Here is a 17068-nt window from a genome sequence, read left to right as displayed (position 1 = left end):
GTTGGGCCGCCGCTCACCGCTCGCCTCCACCAGCCCGCACTACCTGGCGCAGCAGGGACGCGACTCTCCGTGGCGCGCATGCGCGGGATTCGGTGCGAGGCCGGCTGCCTGGAGCCAAGGCCACGCCTCCGCTTAATCACCGGGTCTCCGAAGAAGGCAGCAGCGGGGTTGCAGAGGGGCAGCAAACCCGGGAGGTGGGTCCCAGAGCCAGGAGAGGGGCAGGGCCTAGCACCCCCGGACGCTGCTCCCAAGCCGAGGGAGGAAGCTGAGGCCAGACGTGGGTGACACAGCTGTCACTGGAGCAGCCAGGGTTAGAGGGAGGGGAGACCCCAGGGAACACGAGGCAGCCAGGTCGGGAGAGAGCGGGCCTGTGCCCGCGGCAGTGCTGAAGGAAGAGAGGGGCCACCCCAGGCAGTAGCCGGGAGCTGGCGGGGGACTCGGGGCGGGGGGCCGTCTGACCTGCGGAGGTGTGGTCACCTTAGGACTCAGGAAGGGGAGCTTCAGGTAGAGGCTGGGAAAGTCGAGGTGGCAGGGCCATTAGAGGAGGGTCCCGGATTAGGGAGGGGGTCGCCCAGCAGAACTGGGTGGTGGGCGCGGAGGATGGTGCTCGTGTGGGGACAAAAGACCGAGTGGCCGCCGGCCCTGAAAGATTAGAAAGGAAGAGATGCTAAAACTGGGGTTTAAAAGGCGTGGTACCTGTTAATGCCTGACATTTCATAAATCACCGCTTTTGAGCACAAAATGCAGTAATTCCCAACAAGTGTTCCCTGTTCCCTAGAGGGCGCCTGTCCCGCGCGTTCTGTGCAGCTGCAGCAGTCGTGGGGCGGGGGTTTACTTCTCTTTGCCGCGCTGGGCAGGCACCGCCCCGCCTCCACCCGGAGGGGCTCCGCGTACCCGCCCCCCAGCCCCCCCAGCTTGGCCGCTGTCGCTGGTAGGGGAGCAGACACTGTCGCGGCGGCACTTAGAAGCCTGCCCCCGGGCGTCCTTGGAGCAGCCCTGGGGACACGCGATTTCCAGGACACCGTGCAGTAATCTCACAAGACACCCCGCGCGACACACGGCGAGTGAGTTAAATCCCCAGCCTCACCCCTCAGGGTCCGGTGACCGAACTGGGCTGGCCCGGGGGCGGGAGGAAGACGCGGGGTCCGCGACCCCGGCTCCTCCCCGGTGTGCCCGGCTCCTCCCCGGTGTGCCCGGCTCACACCTCACCGACCCCTCCCCAGACGGAGGGACTCGAGGGCGGGGTTGGGGTGTTAATCCCAAGGCGAAGCCCGTGGGGCCTTTGATGTCCGCGGGGCGGGCTCGGGGGCGGCCTCGATGCCCCACCCAAACTGGCGCCGGCGCCCCTGGGAGTCCAGGCTGCGGGCTCGACCCGACCGCTCTGAAGCCCTGCGGCGGGCTGGGGGCCGAGTTCGGCCGCCGGGGGCGCCGCGCCGACTCAGAGCCCGCGCTCCGGGGGTCGCAGCTCCCGCCGGCGGGTCCCCGCAGCGGCGCCCTGCGGTCGTCTACAGCGCGCCACGTGTTCGTCTGCCTGGTGGCGTGAAGGAGACAGACGCGGTCCGGCCAAGGTTAGAGGAGAGGTCCCGCTGACCCCGCCGCCACCCCACGGAGCACGGGCGCCCCAGAACTCGCCGCCCCCTTCCCCGAGGCCAGCTTGGGGCCAGGGGCACGGACGGGGCCAGTGAGTAGTGAGGCGCTGGCGGCACAGGGGACTCGGACAGGGTGACTGTCCCTAGGCTAGCCCGTGCGGCCTGGGCTTCTCAGTCCGCAGGAACCCTGCGCCCTCCTGGCCACCACGGGATGGAGCCAGGCAGCAGCACAGCGGAGCCCGAAGCGGTCGGGGACCCACAGCGGAGCACGGTGGCTCGCCTGTCCTTCCTGCTCGGTTCCTCGTGGGAGCCAGACGTGGAGTCATCCACGTCCTGAGCCAGCAGACCCCCTTTCTTCCTGTCACCCGAATCTGGAGACAGCTCCTGTGGCACCAGAGTGAAACCTAGCAGAGGGTCTGGGCAGGGGCTGGGGGGTGGAGAGAGAGAAGGGCCAGCGGAGCCCGAGGGACCCTCTCTGACCAGCCCCTCCCCACCCTGTCTGGCTAGTTGCCCGCCCACATTCCTACCAAGCAGGACAGCAGGCTGCAGCAGACACCCTGTCCAAGCCCACCCTGTTGCTGGGAGTAGTGATGTGGACCCCTGACCCCCTCGGTGTGCACACCTGTCACCTCTGGCACTGCAGACCCTCGGGGGCAAGTTGGACAGAGGAGATAGCTCGGCACTCCACAGGACAGGCTCCCAGCCGGGGTGCTGGGTGGGAAGGGGCCGTCCTCGCCTTCCGGCAGCCCAGGCCAGCCGGGTGGGGGTGGGGGGAGATGAAAGGCTGTAACAGGTCCTCAGTTACCACCTCTCCCTTCACCGGGGACACAGACCCGCCCCTCCCCCAGACATCTTGAAGCCGGGGGAGGTGTGAATGGCCTCCTTTGTGCCTCTGAATTGAAGGCAATTAGGTGCTACTTATCTGTGGGGGGCATTTGGGTCCTCTTTGCAAACCCACCTCCCACCTACCCCGCTCCTCCTGAGCTTATAAGTGCAGCCCAGCCCTGCCAAGACTGAGGCGGACCCTGTGCTCCTCCTGGCCCTCCTGCGCGGCCGGGGCACCCCGGTCCCAGCCCCCACCATCTGTCCAGAGGCGGATCCTGAGTGTGGCCGCACCACCCAACAAAGCCTCCCTCCTCCGCCTTTCCTGGTGCCTGCGAGCCAGCCTCCAGCTTTGGCTCAGGGGACCGGGTCTCCCAGAGAAGCTGTGCGGGGCCAGCACACACCGCCAGGCCCGCCAAAGTCTCCCAGGGGAGCCTGTCTGTCCCAGCCCAGGTGTGCAGCAGAGGGGACCACCCCCAGACCGTGGGCAAGGAGGAGGTGAAGTCCTCAGGAGTGTGCGCCAGGGACGCCCACACCTGGTAGGTGTGGGGATTGGGGGGCCTCCCTTCCCAGGCTGGGAAGGGAGCCGGGGAGGTTTCTGGAGCAGGGTCACACATCTGTGTACTCCGGCCACAGGTGGGGCATTCTTTGCAGGGCTGGGGCTTGCGGGTTGTGCCGGACCCCTCCAGCCGGTGAACCCTTCTCGGAAGCAGAAACCACAGTGGCGGTCTTCCCTGCTCAGACCCCTTGGAACTTCTCTCCCCCCCCCCGCCCTGGAGGGGCTGCCCCCACCCTCTCTGAGCCAGGATGCCCACCTTACACTCGGTACACATGGCCTTCAAGCTCTAAGTCCTTGGGGCCCACTTCTGCAAGAGGGTCACAGGTAAGTGCGTCTCGCAGGTCACGAAACTGCTCAGTTCGGAGGGCCCACCATGGCTCCTCCTGCGAAGCCGGGTGCCTTCGTTCGGCATCCGGACTGCGGCCTGTTCGCCGGCCACCTGGAGTCCTGCAGGGCTGTTTAGGGACAGCACGGCCCGGAGCCCACCGTGCTTCTGTCCTTGTGAGCTTCCCGTGGTTTCCAGACTTGACGGAACGCTTTGTCGTTGGCGGAGGGGGCTTTCTTCGTCTGTCTTTTAGTCTTTGTGACTTAATCACTGCTCTTAGGTGTCAAGTCCTACGTGGCCAAAAGTGGGGCTGGTATTATCTGTAAGTTTGCATTTTTTAAAAAGTTTTAATAATGACCATGGACACATCTTCACCTCATGGGGGTTCTTAGTGCTGCCCTATCTCATAATTAGAAATCAGAGAACAGACGTGCAGGAGACAGAGCCTGGGTACACGGGGAGTCCACGGGAGGGCTTCCCCAGACCGCAGGCCTTTGCCGAGGGTGGGCTCCGCCAGCCCCCATTGCACCCCCCGCCCCGTGAGTCAGAGTTCCTTGTCTGCGGGTGAAAGAAACTGGTTTCTGGAAGGGAGCATTGGGCAGCGGTGAGGGGCCGGTGCCAGGATTGCTGTCCACTCCATCGTCCTCTTCGACATCCACGCCTCTGGACCCCCTCCACACTCAAGCTGAAGGCGAGGAGGGGTGTCGCCTTGGCCCAGCGGGAGGCTGGAGGGCGGGCTGCTCTCCTGAGGCCCCGCCGCCGGCACCGTCTGCGGTCACAGCTGGTGGCACCTCCCGGGGTGGGGGGCCCTGTCCCCCCAGGCAGCACTTTCAGCCACACGGACTGGGTGCCCTCCCGTCCTCCCTCAGGGCTGAGCCAGGAGGCAGAGGGCGCTCGGACTCCCCGTGTGCGCACAGCCTCCACGGCGGGGCAGGTCAGCGCCCTGGTGTGCTCCTTCCGGCACCGCCGCTACCGGGGCCCACCGCTGGCCCGGGAGATGCAGCTCTCCGAAGTGCAGGTGAGGGGGGTGGCCCGTCGTTGCCCTGCTCACCCGGTTTTAGAATCGCCGCGTGAAACACAAACGCCATCTGCAGGACTCGCAGCTGAGCGCGCCCTTCCCCACAGCACTCCGTGCGCACCTGGCGCTCTGACCCCCCCACCCTCTGCCCTGGGCTGTGTGCGGCCTGCAACTGCTGTGCCCATGGGCATCCTTGCCTGGGCCCCCAGCTCTGGCCCAGCCTCTGGGCTCCTTCTGGGGTCCCTGCCGAGCGGAACCAGCCTCCCTGGCTTCTGCGTGGGCCTCGTGCGGCAGGCAGCCCCCCAGACGCCGGGAGCCCGGTGCACACGCTGAGCCCAGCTTTGCCCTGGGGAGCCTGGCACGTGTGCGCCCTGCCGGAGACCCGGGATGTCTTTTAAGGATGTGTGGCTGCCCAGAAGCCCGCAGCTGAGGCCTGTCAGACACTGGGCCTCCGTGCAGAGCTGTGTCTGGCATCTACCTGCAGAGACACGGTGATCCCGTGTGGGCCTGAGACCGGTGGCACCTGGAACCTTCCGGCCTTAGGACTGTGGAGGGTTTACAGTCGAAGGCGTTTCAGAGCCACTTCATACCTGAAAGTTGCCAAAGGGTTGGTCTAGGAAGTGATGGGTCAGCAAACAGTCAAAGGCCAAAGTGGACTGTGTTGCGCCGGGCTCTGACGCCCTCACACACGGGGGTAACGTTACCCTTCGTTGAGGGTAACTTATTCAATAGAAGGTTTCCAGTTAGGGTAAATGAAGTCGAATTCTTATGCTATGTGCTTCCAGACTTTGTGCATGAAAATGGAAACCGGCAGGATTGGGAGGAAGTGAACGTGATTCTCACCTTTTGGCGTTTGAATTCCACGTTAACCACGACCCCAAAGCTGGAAACAGGAAAGGAACTGACGGTGAGCGCGTGTGAGCCAGGGGCTGCCCCCTGCGCTGCCCTGCGCCTCCCTTTGCTGAGGAAGGACCCACGCAGCGTCTGGCCTGCGCCCCCCGAGCTGTCCTCTGTCCTCGCCTGCAGGGCTGTGCCCCGCAGCAGGAGAGAGAGGGCCCCTCCCTGCCCGAGGCGCGCCTGGAAGCCGCCTCACCACTGGAGGAAAGAGCCGGGGGTGCAAACTTTCCGGAGGGTTCTGACACGGCACTCAAAGGGTGTCTGCGCCGCATGGGTGACAGTGGGCGAGCCGGGGCGTGGGGGTGATGCCCGGATACCGCAGTGAAGGGCCAGTTCAGAGAGGACCTGGGTATTCAGTACAGGAGTGCTTTGGGGGAGAGCAGGAGGGATTGAGGAAGAGGCAGGTGATCGGGGAAGGGCAGCGAGGCACAGCTGGGTGGGTGAAGGTGCGCCCTGGGGCCTGCCAGGCAGGAAGGCAATGAGGGGCAGATACCCTGAGACCTCCTGCTCGCTGTGGAGGGTGGGTTCCGAGCAGAAAGCCGCCGTGCGAGAAGCAGAAGCCTGGGTGTCGGAGGATAGAGCCGGGCCAGTGTGGGGGCGGCTGCCGAAGGCCGCTTGGAGCCTTTGGGATTTGGCCGAGTTCCGCAGTAGCGCGGTGTGGGCCCTGGTACCGCACTGCGGTTGTGGCTTTCTTTCCAGAGGTGGGCCTTTTACAGCTGTGTGGAGCTGCTTGTTCAGGGTTTCCTGTGGGTCAGGATTCGCTTAAACAGGTACAGGTCCGTGTGGTTTCAGCTGTTCTAACCTTTGGTTCAGAAGAGCCTAAGCCTCTGCCTGGATTCTCTCTCGACCCTAAAATCTTAGCCAGAGTCTAGCTTGTCTCGTTCCTTCCAAGCTACCCAGTGGTTCAGGGGAAGCTGAGCGATCCTCAACGTCTGTGTCCCGTGATGTGTGTGTGTGCGCCTCTGTGTGTGTGTCCCGTGATGTGTGTGTGTCCCTGTGTCTGCGTATGTCCCTGTGTCTGTGTGTCTTTTGCCTGAGTGCTGTCGCCCCCGCTCCCAGGGCTTTGGGTGTCACTTGTCTGCAACCTCCACCCACTTCTGGGCAGCGGTGCCCCCTTACCTGGTGCTCTCTAGCCCGCGGTTGTCATGACCAGCAGTGACTGGTGGGACCAGGCTTCCCAAGCCCTGCTTCCGTCCTGCTGCTCAGACAGGCGCGTTAGAGCCCCACCCGCTGGCAGGGACTGGGCAGAACAGTCTAAATCCCAGTTTAGGGAAACGGGGACTTTGCAGTGGACACTGGCGGGGGCAGCCGGCCTTGAGCAGGAACCGGGTGGAAACGGGAGAGCCCACGGCTCTGCCAGGTCCACCTCCTCTGGTTTGGGAGCCAGACCTGGTGACAGTCTGCAGGGCCTCATGCCTGAAACTTACATACAGAAGGTGCCAAACCCACACGATAAGGTACATAGAGCGGAACCAGCTGGCGGGGTCCACGGGCTGTCTGTCTTGCTCTAAACTTTTCTGTCTGCGGTTGTCATAGGAGGTGCTGGGCGGGGCTGCTTGGGTGTCAGCCCCTCCCCTTCCTAGGGCCAGGCACATCCCTCTGCCCTCCCCCACCCAGTTCTGAGCCACCCAGTTCTTGGCGCCCAGGCAGTGACGCCTGGTTGTGGATCAAGAATGGGTCCTCTCAGCCAGGCCACCCGCACAGGCCCCATAGCAGAGGGGCTTGCAGAACAGACGCGGCACTGCCAAGCCCCCTTAAGGGTGTGGGAGCATCTCCCCCCCATGACCGCACAGATTCTCGGTCCTCCTCCCGCTTCAGTGGCCCCTGGTGGCAGAGGACCTGCCACATCAGAGACCATTGCTGTCCAGGGGTCAGGACCACCCGGGCCGCACGGCGGGGCGGCAGGACCAGCTAGGCCTCTGCAGCTGGAGGGCTCCGTGTTGCCCCCTTCCCAGGCCGGTAAGATCCTCATTCCCAGCTGTGGTGGTGATTGCAAGAGACAAGGGGACAGGTGGAGGCAAACCCCTCCCCAGGGAAGCCATGCTGAGCTTTGTGGGGTAGGATCATTCACCCAGTGCCTCTGTGAGCCCCACCCCACCATTTACGGGGCAGGGGCCCCTGCGACTGGCGGCCTGTAGGGGCGTCACCTGGCTTTTCCGAGGGCTGCCTGGCCCCAGGCTGTTCTGTGTGCTCCCCAGCTGAACCAGAGCTGATACAGGACACACTGGCCTGCTCTGCTCGACCTCCTGGTGGGGACTCCTGGCCCATCTCCCTGCCGAGGGAGCCGCCCACAAGGGACCCCACCCTGCAGCTGGGGCAAGTCAGGGCCCAAGGGGAGGGTATGCGCGGCCAGCTGCAGTGACTCTGAAGGGTTTCCCTCCCTGGGCCCAGGAGCCATACCCTGCAGCTGCTGACAGGAGGATATGGTAGAGAGCAAGGCAGAGCCACTGGCTGCCTGGATCCAGCCGTGCCTGCAACCCACCTCTCTCCCCGTCACAGGAAACAGGTGTCTGGATCCGGTCACTGTTCCTCGTGCACTCAGGGTATTGTATATACCTGCTTCCCTTCGATACTCTCAGTGGTCCAGGGGGAGCCTCACCAGCAGAGCCAGCCCCCAGCCCCCTGGTGACGATGGGCCAGATGGAGAGTGGCACTGTGGGGGCAGGGAGCTCCGTTCGCTGGGCTGATCAGCCGATAAGATAAGCCTGAGCGTCACTGCTGAAGCTCTCAGTTCACTGGGCTCCTTCTGTCCCTTTTCCTGCCGCAGGATGTTAAGGCCAACAGGCTCCAGAGCCAGGGAGTCCCACCTGGACCAGCGAGCCGGCGCCCCAGGCAGCGCTGGGGGGCAGGCTGTGCGCACTCCATCCCTGGGAGCCCTGGCCCGCCCACCTGGCGCCTCCAGGCCCGGGGAGTGTCCCGCCCCCGTGACCCTGGTTATCAGAAAGCCCCCCACCCCACTGCCCCCCCCCCAGCTGATGTGTCTGGGAGTCGTTTCATTCCCTCATGTTGACGTATTTTTTTATCAGGTTCCCTCAAGACCACTCATTCTTACTGATGTGCCCCCCTGCCCCCACCAGCATGGACGAGAAGAAACACGACGGAGGGAGCTTTGCTTTCAGCGCTTCAACGGTCAAAGCTTTTCCACACTGAACTTTACAAGAAGTCACCTTTATTGACCTTTCCGAAGGGAAAATACACTCACACTCGTTACAAGTGTGATGAAGGTGGAGACAGCATCCCTGCGGCAGCCCCCGCTGACGCCCTCCCCCCGCCCCGCTTCTCTGCACATCCGAGCCCCCTGGTCCCAGACCCAGACCCCGCAGTGGTCCCAAACGGGCTGCCCCCGCTCCTGTTCCGGCACCTTCTATAACTTTTCAGGGCAGCCCCAGTGACAGTCACCGTGGAGCAGGGGCCTGCTCAGCCCCTCTCCCACGCGCCTGCAGGGGCAGGGCCTGGACCACGCCGTCCGCAGCTCTAGGGCACGCACAGAAGCGAAGATTACCCGATCTTCTTGTCCTAGGACGGGCGACCCCTCCCTCTCCCTGCCCCCACTGCCCCCCATACATCGTCCTGATGGAGGAGGGCAAGGACCCCCTGGCCCCGTCATCCGGAGCCATCCCCGATCCAGCGTGCAGGACGTGGAAGCAGGTCCAGAGGCAGGTGCGTGGCGGGGAATGGGCTCTGCAGCGCGGCAGGACCTCGGCGCCCCATTTTCCCATGCCCTACACCTCTTTAGGCCAGACCCTCAAAGAAGTATATGCATAGGAAAAAGGAACAGCGAGCAGCGTGGCCGGCACGGACGCGGGTCCAGGAGGGTCCGACCTGGGTCAGGTGAGGCGCGGGGACGAGCTGCGGGCTCGGCTGGGCGGCTGCAGGCGTCCTGTGGGTGCGAGTGAGCGGGATGGGCTGGTGGGCTGAGGCGGAGGCAGGGAGGCCGGCTGGGCCTTACCTGGTCAGCCTCGGGTCCGCGGTCTCTGCGGGCGAGCGGGGCCGGGAGCGAGGAGGAGAGCCGCTTGCTGATTGCGGGCTCTGCCACTGCGGCCGCCGGGCGCCCCTTTATGCGAGGCGGAGACCTTGGCGGGCAGCACCCGGAGCAGCGGCCATCACGTGCGGTCACGGGCTGCTCTGTGCCAAGGACCCCGCCCGCCCCCGCACCTGCGAGATTGGGGCACAAAGACCCGCTCTGAGCAGAGCGCCCAGCCTCGGCATGCGGGCGGTGAGGCCCACGGAGCCGGGGGCTGCTGGCCAGGACCTGGGACCGGGCCAGCCCTGGCCGGCAGCCTCCTCCGGACCTTATCTCCCCACGAGCCTCTGCTTGCGTCACGGCCCAGAACACACAGGGGAGAGAGAGCCTCCAGGGAGGTGGCACCTCTCCCCTCCCCTCCCGGCCTCCCAGCCTCCTGCCCTGGCCATGGAGCCCCAGGACCCCTGCCTCAGGAGGCCGCCTGGGACTGGGGCTGCCCGGAGTCCAGAGGATCCGGTGGGGGAGCTCTGCCTGGCCGCACACCTGCCCGCCGTGTGCTCAGCTCTGCCCCAGGGCCCCAGGCTGTCTGGAAAAGGGCAGGGGCTCTGCAGTCTTGGGGGGACACTGTAGGGACAGGCGAGGGAGCGGCACCCAGGGGACAGCTGATTGAAGATCCAGGGCTTCTCACCCAGAGACACACACAGGTGCGCCACCCCTTTCCCAGGCCCAGGGGCCCCAGGAGGGCAGCTCAGCCTCCCACTGTGTGTGGGCGCGGGCGCAGTCAGTACCTGCGGCGGGGGGCAGCTGGCTCCACACGGGCAAGCGTCCCCACTCTGCTCACGAACATTCCTGACCTGCGGGGAACAGCAGAAGTGGTGGCCTGAGTCTGAAACTGATTGGCCATCACGTCCCCCACCTGTCCCCTGGGTCCCAGGGGCCCCTCCTTTGCAGCACCCAGCCTCTACTCCCCCTCCGCCCCTGGGGTGGTCCGCGCCTCCAGGACCAGGGACAGTCCCCCTCCCTGCCTAAGGGTCCAGACAGGACCCCCCTGCCCTCACTTTGCCCCAGACCAGCTCTGGTGTGTCTGTGTCTGCATGCATGTGTGGTGTGTGTGTGTCTGCATGCATGTGTGGTGTGTGTGTGTCTGCATGCATGTGTGGTGTGTGTGTCTGCATGCATGTGTGGTGTGTGTGTGTCTGCGTGCATGTGTGGTGTGTGTGTGTCTGCGTGCATGTGTGGTGTGTGTGTGTCTGCATGCATGTGTGGTGTGTGTGCAGCAGCCCCTCGGGCTCTCAGCCGACCAGTGGGGCCTCGGGACTGTTGCACCAGACCCCAGCTGAGGGACTCCTGGGTGGCACAGGCAGGCGGAGGGCACAGGTGGGCGTGTGAGGGGAGCCAGGCGGGAGAGCAGCCACCCACGCCCGTGGATGTGCCAGTCCCTCCTGACACATGCCCCCCGTGGCCTGGACCCGTCCTGGCCGAGCAGTGTGGCTGAGAATCTGCAGGCCCTGGGCTGCGTGGAAGCGGCGGGTACCGCTGCTGGGAGACTGTCCGCAGTCCAGGGCCTCTGGGGGCCGTGCAGCCTGCCAGTGGGCGCAGGGTCAGAAGACGCCAGTGAGCAGTTGCTCACGGCTCTCCTGGGCGGGCGGGAGGGGCCAGGCCGACCTCTGGGCTGTATGGGGCCACAAAGTGGGTGTCAGACCCCGACCTCTGCTGGGCAGGGGAGGGGCCCTTGGTAGAGGAAGACCCCCTCCCCCCGGCTCCAGGAGCTCAGAGGCCCGATGGGGGCCGTCTGCTGAGTCTCAGGCTGATGGGTGAAGCCCCACCTCGAGTGGTGGCTCTGGGACCATCTGCTCAGGCCCCTGTTCTCTGCAGAACCACTTGGGGTCCTGCTCCCTCACCCCGGGGCCTCCATCGTCCGGAGCCTCCATCGCCCTTGACCCTCCCCCCTCGAAGCTGCCTCCCTCGGCTCTTGGGAAACACTTGCACCCTTGACCTTGGGCTCCTCAGGTGGGTGGGCGATGGGCCTGCAGGAGAGGAAGTGAGAGGCAGATTGATAGAGACAGAGACAGGGAGTTGGAGGAGGGATGGGTGCGGGAGGCCCTGCTGCTCCGAAGCACCTCGGAGGCCTTCCCTTGTCTTAATCTTAGGGTCCTGATTATAAAATCAGTGCCTGCTAATTACAAACCATTGTTTGCATCCACAAAGGCAAAGAGAAGCGGGGCGGGGACAGCAGCCTGAGTCTTGTGGCCCCTGCCCAGCGTCTCCGGTGTGTGGACCCCGAGCCGTCTGCCGCTGTGCCGCTGGCCCTGCTCCCGTCACCCCCTTAGGCCCCTACTTCCACTTTCTCTCCGGCAGTGGGGGTAGCTGCCCCTCTACCAGCGGGAGCCTGGGGGGCTCGGGTGGGAGGCCAGCTGGGGTGAGGGGGCTGGACCCACTGTCTGTGTTTCCCCAAGGGTGGCAGGGAGTAGACTGTGTGTCCAGGAGCCCCCCTCAGGCTGCCACGTAGAGCTAGGCAGAGGGAGGGGGCGGCTGAGGGGCTGGGCCTGCCTTCCACAGCAGGTTTCAGTCCCATCCAGCCCACCTGGACCCCTGGAGGGCCCAGACCCTTGGGGTCTCAGCCCCTGGAGGGCTTGCTCTGTGGCCTCTGAAGGTGAAGGAGGGGACTCAGGGCCAGCTTCCTGCACGGCCGAGGGCAGGAAGGCCCCAGCCAGAGGGCGCTGAGGCCGGCTCGCTGCCCAGCGGGTGCATCCCAAGTGCTCGCCCTGCCTCAAGGCGCTGTGCGGCCCCTCAGGGCTTTCAGTGGGACCCGAGCCCAGAGCAGGAACCCAGGCCCCCGGGCTGCCCCTTCCTGCGCTCTGGCCGCAGACCCGTTCAGGGACCACCCCCCCGCCCACGTCAGATTTTTGTAGGAGCCGAGTAGAGCAATGCCTGCCAGGTCCAGCCCCCTCCCTAAGTGGTGAGGACGGTCCCCCCTGGGCAGACACAGCAGCTGGATTCCAGGGCGGCTGGACAAGGGACACAGGGTCCTGCCCCTCACTTCTGCAGCTGCTGGCCGGACCCCACTGCGGGAAGCCTTCCTGTTTGCCCGCTCTGGCGTCCACACAACCCTGGGCGCTGCGTCGTGGTCCCTGTCCCCTGGGGCAGGGCCCCCTGCTGGGTCCAGCCAAACCCTGGGTGCAGAGGCACCACGAGCGGCCCCTGGAACACAAAACATGCTGGGCCTGGCCCGCCGTTTGCCCACAAGACAGAAAGTATCCTTGCCGGCCCTGGAGGACGTGCTTGGCATGGAATTGACTGGTGATAAGGGGTGTCCTTCAGGACTGCTCACTCCCTCCCGTTGCTCCATTCCTGGGGGGGGGTCCCCACAGCTGTCCGCCAGCTCAAGCCAAAGTTCCCAGCCACCAGGAGGCAGCCGACATTAACCCTTGGTGGGCTCCCAGAGAGGGTGGCCTGCGGAACAGAGACCTTGGCCTCTGCCCTGTACCCCAAGCTGTCCTGCACCCCAATCCTGCCCTGTGCCCCAACCTGACCTGCATTCCCTGGGTTATTATCCCCTGGCGCTCCCCACCCCAAGGGGCAGGCAAGGCAAGGTCAGCAGCCCCTCCCCAGGGCGCGGCTGAGGCCTGGTGGCAGCTCACACGTGCTGTGCAGGCCGCCTCTCCTGGCCTCAGTTTCCCCACCTATCAAAGGAGGCTCTGAAAATGGCCAACCCGTCCGGAGACAGCAGGTTGAAGCGGTGTCCGCCCTGTGACGTGGCAATTCCACTCCCCGGTGTCTGTCCACCCAAGAGGGACTGCCCCAGACGGACTGGAACGGCAGTGTCCTCAGACTGGAAACCTCTCCAAGGCCCCTCGAAGAGCAGGGGGTGCAAATCCCGGCGGCCTGAGGTCCTCGTGGTGGAGAACATGTGGTAACATGGGGAGCGTGGCCACAGGGAGAATTACGCGTTGTTGGTCTGAAACTGGACTTTAACTGGGTGCCCTGGATTTTTATTTGCTCAATCTGGTGTCCCTACACCCTGTTTGTGGAGAGGACGTGGGCCTGGAGAGGTGGGGGGACGGGAAACCAGGTCCGGGCCGAGACTCCTGTGGCTTCTGGGGCCTCCTGGGCTCGGGGCTTCTGGCGCCGAGAGCCTGAGCCCGGCCCGGTTGGGAGGGCCGTGCAGCCAGCATGACCGCGGTCAGAGGCCCCAGTGGCCCTGGGCACCTGTGGGAAGCCCCTGTGGGCGCTGGGTCCCCAGGCGGGACCCATGCGTGGGCCAGGCTGGGCCTGGAGGCTCTGAGGAAGGGCCGGGACGGAAGACAAGGAGTTAAGCCTGGACCCAGGCCCCCCCCCCAGCCTCCTGTCGGGGTTTCAAGGTTGTGTCTGAGCAGCTCCCTTGCTGGGGAGATAATCTCGGCTTCTGGTTATTTTCTCTCCCCTCTCCGGGGCGGATCCGGAACACTTGCCCGGCCATGGGAACTGCCCTCCGCCCTTCAAGGCCGCGGCATAGACGGCCCTTCCCAGGGCACCCTTGGCCTTCCCAGGACCCCCAACCCGAGGGAGGACTGGGGCCGCCTTTTCCAGACTGCTGACCTGACAGCCCCACCCCCGGCCACCGGCCCAGAGCCTGGGCCGCTGGGCTTGTCACACAGGCTCGCACGCACACTCGGCCCTGCCCACCGGCCCTGGGCCTGGACCCCAGGCTCGGCCCAGGTCCCCAGCCCCCGGCCCCCGCACGGTCACTGCTGTCCATGACCCAGGGGCCGGGGGTCTCTTTCTCAAGGGGCTGGGCTCCAGGTTTGGGGAGGGACCTGTCAACTTCAGTGGCGGCTGCTGCCCGTGGCAGTCTCCTGGGCCCCCAGCTGGCTGACCCACAGGCAGACAGCGCTCCTCAGGCCAGCTCAGCGTCCCTGACCCAAGGCCCCTCTGGGTCCCCGCAGGTACCGAGGGCCCCTTAGTAGAGGCCTGGGGGTCAGTGAGGGGTGGGGAGCGCTGCGGGTGAGGGCACAGCCTGAGACTGGGCACCTCCTGCTTCCCTCAGCGCTGGCCCCCGCGGCTGAGGAGGAAACCGAGGCCCAGGCCAGCGGGGGAGCCTCGCTTCCCAAGGACAAGGGCAGCCTAAGCTGGAACCAACATCCTCTCGGCTCCAGGGGCCCCTTCCCACAATCCTGGATGGAGAAGCTGCTGGGCTGGGCCGGGCGGGTGGGAGCCCCCAGCTGAGCCGCCCCCGTGGACTCGCTGCCCCTGACCTGGGAGGGGGCTGGGCTGGGGCTGACCTATCCTAGCTGCCAGGCTAAGGGCCACACTTGGGGGGGCGTCCCGAGACCCCCTGCTTCGGGCAGCCGTGGGTCACAGAGGAGCGCCCAGCCCGGAAGGTCAGAGCCAGGGCCACAGGCGGTGGGAATAGAGGGGGGGCCCCGGGGGCCGAGTGTGCACGCACGTGTGTGTGAGCACATGTGTGAGGGCCTGTGGGTTTGGGGCTGTGACCTCGCAGTGGTGAAGGGGCTGCGGGGGCCGGCGAGGAATGCTTGGTCTCTCCCGGGGCCTGGCCTGTGAGGCTGGGCTTCCTCTGGGAGCCCAGAGAGGGCTCAACACCCACCGGCCAGCTGCCCCTGTGTGGCTGCACCCAGCGAGCAGGGTGGGCGGCATGCTGTCATCCGGGGCCAGGGGTCTGGGGGGGGGGCGGTGGCAGCCCAGGTGACTGGCAGTGAAGGTGTCCAGACATGCCACACCCCCACCCAGCCCTGCACGGCCCCTGCCCACCCTCCTTGCCCTGTGGGCATGCCCTCTGCCTGGATGGCCACTCAGCTGACTTGACGGGTGGAGTGGGGGTCACAGAGGGCAGGTACCACTTCATCGCACCATGTGGCCTGTTACACTGCGGGAACAAAGACACCCCCCCCAGAACACCTGGGGGGCGGCGGTGGGATCAGAGCCCGGGGTCCTCACGCCTCCCCTGGGGTGAGGCCAGGGCTGCTCTGGCCCCTGGACTCCCAACAACCCTCTCCTGGACGGTCCCATTTTCGCTGGTGGGTGAGGCCCAGCAGGGCTGAAGGCCAAGAGACGGACCAGGCCCTCGGCCACCCCGCTGGCTGGTTCTGAGGGAGCTTCTCTCTCTTAACAAGTGTGTCCTTTTCAGGGTTTATGAGGGGATTGATGTCAAGCGTACGTGGGGCGCAGCAGCAGGCCTGTCTCTCTCAGGCGAGCTTGTTAGAGCCATTATTCTCATTTTTTCCCCATTACAGAACAACATGTTGCTATGACTGTTGACAATACAGAAGCGACCATTCTGCCCCCCGGGGGCCATCGCTGTGAATCGTGCGGGTTTCCGCCAGCCTGCTCTCTGGGCATCTTTTTATCACTTTCTACGCGCGAGCCACGTCCCTTCCAGGGCAGCTTCCCCCACCTCCCCCCGCAATCCCGTGGCAGCGGCGGGGGCGCCAGAGGGGCCTGGAGCCCCAGGCCTGTGGGTGCTGAGGGCCTGGTGGCCCTCGGGGCAGCGGCCATTGTCCCAACATGCTCACGCGTCCTTTCCTGCGTCTTCTCCGCGCCTTCATTTCTAATCTCAGTCGATTGCACTCCGCTCTGCTTAATTTACTACCTGAATTCAATCACAACCTTGAGCTAAACAGACCGTGTTCTGGCTGAACCTCTAAGTCAGTTTTCTGGAAGCTCCCCGTCACCGGTTCACTTCTCGTACGTTTTGCGTGTCTAGGGTGTTTTTCCCTGAAAGGTGTTTTCTAGGCGTCACAGCATGTTTAATGCACGCGCAACGTCAGGCCGGCTGCCCTACCTCACAGCTCGGAAACACTGCCTGGCGAGCTCGCTCAGCCTTGATGCCCCGGGGGAGCCGAGAGCCCAGGGTTCGGCCCCCACCAACCCCGCGTGATGGCTCCGGGGCCCTTTGGTGGAGCACCCGCCCTCCCGTCTTCTGGAACTCTCTAAACGTGCCGCGTTAGTGATGCCTCCCAGGCTCCCCCCGGAACCTGACTTCTCAGGGCTTTGCCCCCCAGGGCTGTCAGGTGCCTCCTGCTGCCCGGTGGCCACGGTGGCCACGGTGGCCCTGCCTGAACAGCGCCAGCCTCCGCCTCTCAGCCTCAGGCCCTCTGCCCTCCCCGCCCCGCAGCCCCAGCACGGAGCCCTGCTCGAGATGCCCTAGTACTGGCTGCTCCTCTGCCTGAGCCGCCAGCCCCTCATTTTCTTCACGCCTTTACTCGGGAGTCAGGTGTGGTGGGCTTCCGTGGCCCCCGCTCCCACACGTCAGGCTCTGTTTTCATCTCCCCACCCGGCTCTATTTCTGGGGGGCGCACCCCGCCCCCACCCCAGGCCTCACATTTCCCTGCTCCATCCCGCTCTCTGGCTCTCGGCCGCTAGACAGCGCGCACAGGAGAGGGTGGTGGTTCCTTGCAGGACTCGGCGTGTTACCGCTTTTGAAGGAGGGTCGGGAAGGCGCAATTTCTGTCCCGGCCACGCGGAGTCGCCCTCGGGCCAGCCCGGCGCCGCTCCTGGGCAGTGTGGGCGCGGCTGCCCCGGGCACCTCCACTTTCCCATTTCACAAAGGTTGGGGAAGCCCGGGCTGCCCACTGACCTCGACCCACCCTGGGCGGATAGTGTCACTGCTGGGCCCTCAGGACCTCATTTACACCTCTGTGCCTCCTAAGGTTTTCCCCTTAAAAATGCTTTTTAAATTATGAAGTACTTAACACGTGCAGAAAGCTCTGTCAGACGACGCACCAAGTGCCCAAGCGTCCACCTTGCGCCACGGAGACACTTACCAGGGCTTGGGGTCTGCTTCCTGGGCTGGGGGAGGGCAGCCTGGCCTTACCTCCCTGCTAACTGCCCGGCAGTCTCTGCGCCGCACAGTTCACAGCCGGAGAAAGCTGGAGTGACCGAACCAGAGAGCTGCCTT

At 65.2% G+C, this 17068-nt stretch overlaps 1 protein-coding gene and 1 long non-coding RNA gene across 2 annotated transcripts; both read left to right on the top strand.

Moving 5' to 3' along the window:
- Positions 1 to 1800: 1800 nt before the first annotated feature.
- VENTX (VENT homeobox) lies at positions 1801 to 4743 on the top strand (the record flags this gene model as incomplete). Its single annotated transcript, XM_079900021.1, is given in 7 exon segments — positions 1801 to 1885; positions 2695 to 2926; positions 2928 to 2950; positions 3898 to 4313; positions 4357 to 4425; positions 4428 to 4468; positions 4470 to 4743. Coding segments are annotated over 7 exon segments (1140 nt in total).
- A 1816-nt stretch (positions 4744 to 6559) lies between these two features.
- Positions 6560 to 8971, top strand: LOC307175388. The gene is made up of 3 exons (XR_013824328.1): positions 6560 to 7169; positions 7710 to 7753; positions 8237 to 8971. It is a non-coding gene; the product is annotated as an uncharacterized lncRNA (long non-coding RNA).
- Positions 8972 to 17068: the final 8097 nt, after the last annotated feature.

This window comes from Stenella coeruleoalba (assembly GCF_951394435.1).
Source record: "Stenella coeruleoalba genome assembly, chromosome: 16".
Lineage (NCBI taxonomy): Eukaryota > Metazoa > Chordata > Mammalia > Artiodactyla > Delphinidae > Stenella > Stenella coeruleoalba.
Note: the sequence above shows the minus strand (reverse complement) of the source record. Positions and strands in the feature narration are given on the sequence as shown.